Below are 8,236 nucleotides of genomic sequence, written 5' to 3'. Positions count from 1 at the left end.
TTCTATCTTATAAAGAGCAAAGAAATCTGCTCGAGCAAAGTTAGATAAAAGAAAAACCGATAGGTGTACGTATATACAACGCATCTTGCGGCTATTACGTTAATTCCCGCGTGGTCGACACCTTCGATTTTCCGATAATTGCCGCATAATGGCGCCTATACAACTTTCAGACGCTTTAAGCGGTCTGAAAAGGCGCCGCGGGGTGAGAGAAAAAAAAGGGAGCAATGAGAAAACGCGCAGCGCGCGCCCGTCCGGACCGACCCGGTCCTCCTCGTCTCTTCCACCGGGAACTCGTGAAAGCGTTCGTTGATCGCTGCCATTAAACGCTCCGCGATTAATTTAAATAAATGCGCCGCCGTTATGAGCGGGCGAACACTTACCTGGTGAGGGATGGGTAGATATTCAAATGCGGAACCCCTCGCTGAAAAGTCGCCGAGGACTAATCTTCTGACGGATCGTGGGATTTCCTCCTAAAATATTCCTACGAAGAACTAAGGGCGGTATCTTAATTCCGGGATTACGTGCCGGAGTCTTGCCGATAGAATAGAAGTTTATGTCGGAGTGACGTGGAAAATATCGAATAGTTTAAAATCGTTTCAGTCTTGTCTGTAGTAGCTCAATTTTATTGACGGGATCTAAATAAAAGAAAAGTATGAGATTATACGAAATTGTCACATTGATGAAATTTTCGAATGCAGAATTAATATTGTATCCCAAATTTTTATACACTTCAGGTCCAGAGTTTGGACCTGGAACATTTTTCTTTTTAATTCATACTTTTGGGATTACTTATTCAAATAGCCATAACAATATATTTTTAACAATAATTCTTCAGATGCAGTAACTGCAGTTATTAGATAAATTGGGAATATTTAAGAAGTAAGTATTTCCAAAAATGTCAATATTTAAAGTGTCTCAAAATTTTTGGCCTGGAGTGTAATACATATATCTAAATTATATGTATCATGTAGCATATATATGTAAAGAATTCAATCAGTGTACAAATATAAAGATAAGGAGAAGGAGGAGGAAACGAAGAAATTTGACGAGCATACGTTAAAAAATTGGTGTATATAATAACAATAATATATATATAACGTATATGCGCATGTATACATGATTCTTATTACAACAGCTTTATTTTTAGTCTAGCCTAACCCAAACCGCCGGAATCAGATTCGCAAGAGCGGTCGTTTATATATATAATATATTATATAATATATTATTCATAATATATTAACATCTCTCGTCCTCCTTACGACTTCCTTGAATTCTTAACGCTAACGGCGCTTTAAATTACAAAAAAGTGGTTGCCCTAAAACCCACCTTACACCTTCCGCACCAAACATGGACGTCTTCTTTTCGTTTTCGCGTCTAAATTACGCTGGAATAATATTACCTTAATATACTCTAAATCTATACCTACATATGTATATACCTTTAAAATGCAATATTGAAAAACGTTTAAAAACGCGTGTTCAAAATGTGACGTGTTGCACACACAAAAATTTAAATTCTATCAAATTCTCGGACATTAACCCTTTCAGTACCAAATATTAAGTGTATATTAAGTGGAATATTAAATATAATACATTGATAGAATAGTAAATGTGTAGAAGTTCCAACGATTTCTCTTCACTCGTCTCGCAACTCGTCGCACGAGTTGTCGGAAGAGCTCTATAGTTTCCGCTATTAAAAGACTTCAGGGCGAGAATGGCGGGATTGGAGCAAATCCGTAATTCGTAAGGTCTACCTCAAGTTCGACTTTATGTGGAACTATAACGAGCAACGAGTTTGAACCACTTTCACTGTGCGAGCTTTTCATTCGACACTGTAGAACTGTGTTAACGTGCAGTTAACATTGGAAAAACCCGTTTCGCAGTTAAGACAGTTGATTCCCTTTTATTTAACACCGTAAAACTGACGCGCAGTTTGTGTATCGATCTTTTATTTAACAGCGCGAAATTGACGCAATTATGCTAACCCTTCGTTTGGCGTTACGGAATTGTGTCAACGCTTCATCTCAACGCCACCGACAACCTGCGAGCTGTCTCCATATGTCGCTCCACGTGGTGTCCTAAACGGATGCGTATTCGAGGGAAATTGAAAAAAAAAAAACGCGAATGCAATGTATACGGCGCGCAATGGATACGGAAAGGGTTAGCGTCGTAATTTCACCTTCAGAGAGGAATTCGCGGACAGATAATAATCGCGTGGCAGTCGATTCTCGTCTCGCGTGGAGAGCTGCGCGACGAAGGAACTAGTTTCAACGAGAGAGACACGCCCGTCTCCGCGTTACGGGATCGCTACTGGATCGCGAGATCTAAGAAAAGAGCTTGTCTCATGACAGCGCTGGTGCCGAGCGGTCGTTAGTCTTCGTCTTTCGCAGCTTCACAGTCGCGAATATGTTAGTCCTGAAAGGCGTTAATTGCGGTTAATCTTGGGCCTCGGGATGCGCGTCCGTAATTATTGGCGAACGCGATCACGAGCTGAAATTTTCATAACTTCATAGAAATTTTGGAGAGGCTGCAACCTCCTTCTCCAAAAGCATACAAATGAAGACTTTTTCGAAGACTTTTTATTAGCATCCAATCGTTTTTTTTTTTTTTATATTGTTTGATCTCTTTTTGTAGGACGAGCAAATTCGATTAAAATCTGACTAATCTGACGATGACTAGGTCCCTCGAGAGATTCCACAAATATCCGTAAGCAAATACATCTAAAAAAAATGTCAATCAAGATTAACTCAGTCATCGTCACAGCTTGTTCTTCAACATTATACAAGTAACATTTACTAAAAGCTATCTTGAATTCTGAATTCATATGCGGAATATACGTGCAACTTGAAATCGGTTGGCGATACGATCGCGAAGCGACTGATAAAACTAAAAAGAGTTTGGAACAATTGCGAATAATATCTAGCGAATGACTTGCACTCTCTTTCTCTCTATGCCAGCGATAACCAAAAGAAGCTAACGCGTGCAGTAGTGACGGATAACAATCACGAGTCACGATGGCGATGCGTATCATCCAGCAAAGTTTCGCTCGCTCTCTGTTTCGAGGAAGTAAGTCGCCTAGAAGTCGTCGCAAAAATGTATCGAGCGCCTTCTTCGACGATACTGCAAGCTCCTACAACATCAACAGCCAATTGAAGACGAAACAAAGCACTAGGAAGGTATTAGCCAATGCAAACACATCACAATGAGATGCTGAGTCGATCATTCGAGGGGCTTGCTCATGGACAGGTGGCCACAAAGAAATTCATAACAAACAAAATGACCGGAAGAACTTGGAAGAGGTGTAACTAATAACAAAGATGGTAACAATTGCCAGTTTGTTCGCTGATTCAAGTCTGAATCAGTTAATCCTCGCTCGCGTATTATTGATACATATAACTAAAAAAAAAAAAATCAAAATAAAATTGCATGCAACAAAAAAAGCATGCTTCTCTTCGTCGTTTTATTCATCTTCTTCATCGTTTTTATTAAGACAATACGACGTTGATTGCTTTTTCTTCTTGAGACGAATTTTCGTCTTGAATAATCAATCTTTCTTTCCTTTGTTACATTTCGTTCGACATATCTTTATCTCTGCTTGAAAAAATCAACATCAACTCTTCATCTATTTAAACTCAACATACGTTCAGCTTCAGTATCTTCTTCATAACGATTGTTTTACTTATTGCTGCTTCTGCTTCTTCTTCTTCTTATTGACGGACGCGTCCACGCCCCAAAGGTCGTACCAGGGCCCGCAGTTATTTCTATCTCGGTCGGACTCCCTTCTCAGCTTGGTCCTCGGTAGCAACGTCTTCTCCGGTATGCTCTGGTCCTTGATGACAATGCAGCTGTACGTGGATTCCTCGTCGGAGGCCTCGGTCTCGCTGAAGTTCAGCGTCGCGTCCTCCTCGTCGTAGTTCCTCCTACCGCGCGCCATCCCGTGCCGCTTGCTCTCGTTGTTCTCCTTCAGCTCGGCCACAATCATGTTCCGCTTCGCCTCGAGACTACGTCTCCGTTCCTTCTCGATGATCGCCTTCCGCGACACGTTTCCGACAAAATACGTGCGCTCCTCCTGCTGCTGCGGCATTCTGTAATCCGATCTCTCCGTGATCTTGGACCGTTCCGCCGGCGTCGGGAAGTCGTCGAAATAATCCATCTTGTCGGGCACGTGGCTCCTCTCGGCCGGCTTGGGCTCCTCGTTCCGGTGCTCGTTCGTGATGGTGCCCTCGCTGTTGCCCAGACTCGAGTTCGGACTACCGCCCTCGGAGTTTCTCTGCCGCTCCTCGTTTTCCGCCGTCTTGTCCTCCTTGCGGATCATCTTCGGGATGTCCACGAGCGAGCGGTGCTGCCAGAGCGCCATACCCTCCAGCACCTCCGAATCTCGGCGGAACTTCCAGAAGGACTTGGTCCGCTTCACGAGCTTCGGGCTCTTCGACTCGTCGAAGGCTCTTCCGGTTTGCACGAGGTGACCCATGGCGGTTGCCTGCCGCGGCAGTGCAGACTTCCGTTCGACTTTCAGCGTATTGTTATTGGTGTCGCCGTTGCTTCGCTCGTTGATCCTCGGTACGGCGTTTCGCTTTTGAAGACCTGGACCCTGCAGACCCTCTTGGTAACCGTGTCTCTCGATCACCTTCGTTCTCTCCAACTTTGTCTCGAAATTTGATTCGTAACCGCGATCTCGCTCGAGCGAGCCTATCCCGTATCGGCCGGTCTCCCCGTAAATCGCCTCCTCCTTGTCGGAATATCTACGTTCTCGGTAGGGGCCCATCGAAGGTCGTTCCGGTGCCTCCTGCGACGGCGGCCGCGGTCGCTCGAATCGTCGGCTGGATAATCGCTCGACCGTTCTGTTGCGATTCTTCTCGAACGTTCGTTCGTAACCCATTACCTCCTTCCGCTGCTCCATATACGCGCGCTCCTGCTCGTTCCTGGAGCGAGCGTGGGCTCGCTCGTACGACTGCGTGTCCTCCCGGGCACGCTGGAAACTCTGTTTGTCCTCTCTCGATCGATCAAAGACCTGCCTATCCTCCCTCGAGCGCTCGTAGCCGTGTTTGTCCTCCCTCGTGCGCTCGAAGTTCTGTTTCTCCTCCCTCGAGCGCTCGAAGCTCTGCTTATCTTCCCGCGCGCGCTCGAAATTCGGTTTATCCTCGCGGGAGCTCCGCTCGAGCGTGTGCTTGTCGTCCCGCGCACGCTTGTCATCGCGTAAACGCATCTTATCGTCGCGGCGAGCCGAATCCATGCTCTTCTGGTCGCCATCTCGGCCGCGCTCCAGGCTTTTGTACTCCATCGCGGACCTCTCGCGACGGTCGCGCGAGAGAGCCGCCTCGCGCGTCTCTCTCTCGAGGCTCTTGTACTCGTTCGCGGCGGATCTCTCGCGACGGTCGAGGAACTTGGGCGGGCTGTGCTCGCGCGCGTACTTCTGCGCAGTCTGCTCGAGCTTCTGCGCTATGTGCTCGACCTTACGGCCCGGCTCTGGTATGGTGATGGTGCTCTCGTCGTCCGAGTCCGACGACGAGCTCGTGGACTTGGCGTATTTCTCCGCCTCGAAATTGCCCCCTCCTCCTCCTCCTCCTCCTCCTCCTCCTCTTCGCTCCTGTTGAGCCTCCTGATTGTCCGCGTAGAACTTGTTGTTGCTGCGATATTCAGTGCTAAAATCCTCCTCGTCCTCCTCGAGCTCGTCTTCCTCGGTCTCCGCCTGCGTCCGCTTGTCGACGCGTCGCTGATCGCCGCCACGACGAGTAGCGGCCGGGGCACCACGCTCGTCCGTCATCTTGGTGCGCTGATTCGGGCTGGGACGTTCGTTCGGTGTTTGCGCGACTTTCTTGTTCTTCCTCTTCTTCGCCATGTCGCCGTTCTCCAACGCGAAATCGCCGTTCTCCATCTCGAAGTACTTCTTCGAGTGATCATCGCCCGTCTGGTTCGCCTTGGACTCCGCCCAGAGGTCCATCGCCGTGCGATACAGCTGCCAGGACTTCTCGTCCCGCGGGATCGTTTTCCAGGAGTCATTCTCCCAGTCCTTCGACCGCTTCTCGTCCTTCGGGGAAGGACGATCCCCTCCGCTGCGCGGCTTGCGGCGCCGTCTGCGTGCGCGGCGCGGTCAGTAAAAAAAAGAGAAAAAGAAACCGGGACGCGGAAGAGAGGGATTTAGAAAGAGGGAGGTTGTTGGAGATGCGGAGGACCACCACCATGGCGGTTTATTTCCAGCGACCACGATAGCGCATGCGGTATCTACAAGAAGGAGAGACAATTTCGAAGAAACAGAGATAACTAAATTTTCCGAGTAGAAGATGAGCGACCGAAGAAAAAGTTCAGCAAAAATCCATTTTAAAAAAATAAAATAAAAATAATTCGCTTACAATTGCTTTCAAGAAAGTTATTGAAGGCATGAAAGTAAATTCGATATTCATGACCAAAATGTAGCGAAATCATAGGTAAAGAATATGGCATAGATAGAACAATATATTATTTGATATCCATGCAATATTGAAATCAGTAAAGATCGTGTAATAAATATATATATAACAACAGTCATAATTAGGTCTTGGGCAAATATATAATAAAAAACTCTTTTTTTTATTCAGACTGAAGGAAATAAAAGGGGGGGCGATAATATCCATGAACGATAATATACATCTGTGACATTCAAATTCAACTTGAAAAATATATAAAAATGACATCATATCGATCGTATTCTACAACATTAACATCAATCTGCTATCGCAAATTTTGTAACATTTCCGTAGATTTTAAGATCTTCTGAAAGATAATCACACCAATAAACCGCACAAACCGAATAAGTGTCTAAACACACTTTGACTTGAATCGTAAATAATATAGATAGGTATCATGTCGCACAATCAGCTATCATGCGCGCAGCAATCAAACAAGCAAGAAAAGTTGACTCTATTCGCAACCGGTATTGAAGGTCTGTGACAATTCGATCTCGCTTTATCCGAAATTAATCACAGTTTTTTTTTCCGACGCCGGGGCACGTATGTGAATGTAAAACGCGCGCGTGTGCCCGCAGCATCCACCACCGTCGAATTTTTATTCCTCACAATAGCGTCGCGAGCCAATCCAATCGAGTGCCGAGGGAGGGGCGAAAGAGGGGTGAAAATCGCACTAATTACAGGGAGGCCAGTAGATAGCAGAATAGCGGAGCTTACAATGATACAAAGCTTCAATCACGCTGAATAGGGCAAAGCGAGTGTGGGTGAGGGATGGAAAAGGGGAGGGGGGGTGCGCTTATCGGCTAGTTATCAGAGCGTGATGTCCGTGGGGAAGTGAAGGTATCAAAGGGCCCAAAGTACCAAGTAATAAGTGATTTGCCTGGTATCGGACGTCTGCGGATGAATAATGGTAGTCTACATGTAACTGATGTAAACCAAGGCTCGAAACCGGCTCAATTATGCTGAGGTCAGTATCCGATGTTACACATGCAGACACGCTGGGTAGCCGCGAACCAATTACTACCGTTCATATCGTCACGAGTAAACGAAGAGAATCGCATTTTCGCGTCCGTGTCCCACCGAGATTTGAATTCAGCAAAATTCTATTCGGTCCGATCCGTGTAGACCGTGTAAGCTACGTAAACTCGATCTCTTTGGCTAAAATGACTCGGGCCGAAAAAGGGGAGATTTTTTTTCTTCATTAGATGTACTTATTGATTTATCTATGTACAATCCCCGAATTTATATCACGGGGGTGATCTGGCCCGATATTTATACCATAATCGATTATTGCCCCGAACACTATTTACAAACAGGATCAGCAGAATTATACGCCTTTTCCCTATGCGCGCACGCGATAAGCTCGTTTTCCCTTTACATAATTTACGTAGCTTGCAATTTACACGAAGTATACATGGGGGAGTTCGTCTAACTAACGTATATACACGGGCGAAGAAGCGGGGGGAGGGGGACATGACTTAGCAGCCCGGGGCGTAGATTTTGGACTTACCTCAACGCCTCGTCGTCGCTGTAATCGACGTCGGGCTGCACCGGTGGCTCGTTGGAGAAGCCGCTGTCGTTGCTGCTGTGGAGGGACGTCATCGCCGGAGGTGGCACCGGCGGCACGGGCGGCTGCACCCTTCGCCCCCCGGCCAGCACCGCGGGCAACGTGCCCGATGGACGGATCTGAAAGGCAGACGAAACGATTTTCCCCTTCGCCGTCTCACCCACTCTGCGTCCCAATCAATCTTGGGGGCCGCGACGTGTATACACGTGAGCGCGTTCCACGGTATA

General features: G+C 46.7%; 1 protein-coding gene and 1 long non-coding RNA gene across 2 annotated transcripts in view; one reads left to right on the top strand and one right to left on the bottom strand.

The window, feature by feature from the left end:
- The first annotated feature begins 1,004 nt into the window (after positions 1-1,004).
- Positions 1,005-3,439, top strand: LOC105454484. The gene is made up of 3 exons (XR_975001.1): positions 1,005-2,159; positions 2,634-2,784; positions 2,957-3,439. It is a non-coding gene; the product is annotated as an uncharacterized LOC105454484 (long non-coding RNA).
- LOC105454485 overlaps positions 3,433-8,236 on the bottom strand; it is a 78,772-nt gene continuing 73,968 nt past the window's right edge. Inside the window, exons 14-15 of the mRNA XM_011697104.1 lie at positions 7,953-8,128; positions 3,433-6,073 (exon numbers count right to left, since the gene is read on the bottom strand). Coding sequence (XP_011695406.1) covers positions 3,679-6,073; positions 7,953-8,128 — 2,571 coding nt within the window. The 3' untranslated portion in view covers positions 3,433-3,678. The remainder of the gene's footprint in view (positions 6,074-7,952; positions 8,129-8,236) is intronic.

The sequence above is a fragment of the Wasmannia auropunctata genome, unplaced genomic scaffold (assembly GCF_000956235.1).
Source record: "Wasmannia auropunctata unplaced genomic scaffold, wasmannia.A_1.0 LD335985.1, whole genome shotgun sequence".
NCBI classification, from domain to species: Eukaryota; Metazoa; Arthropoda; class Insecta; order Hymenoptera; family Formicidae; genus Wasmannia; species Wasmannia auropunctata.
The sequence above is the reverse complement of the archived record's forward strand: the minus strand, read 5'-3'. Positions and strand labels throughout refer to the sequence as shown.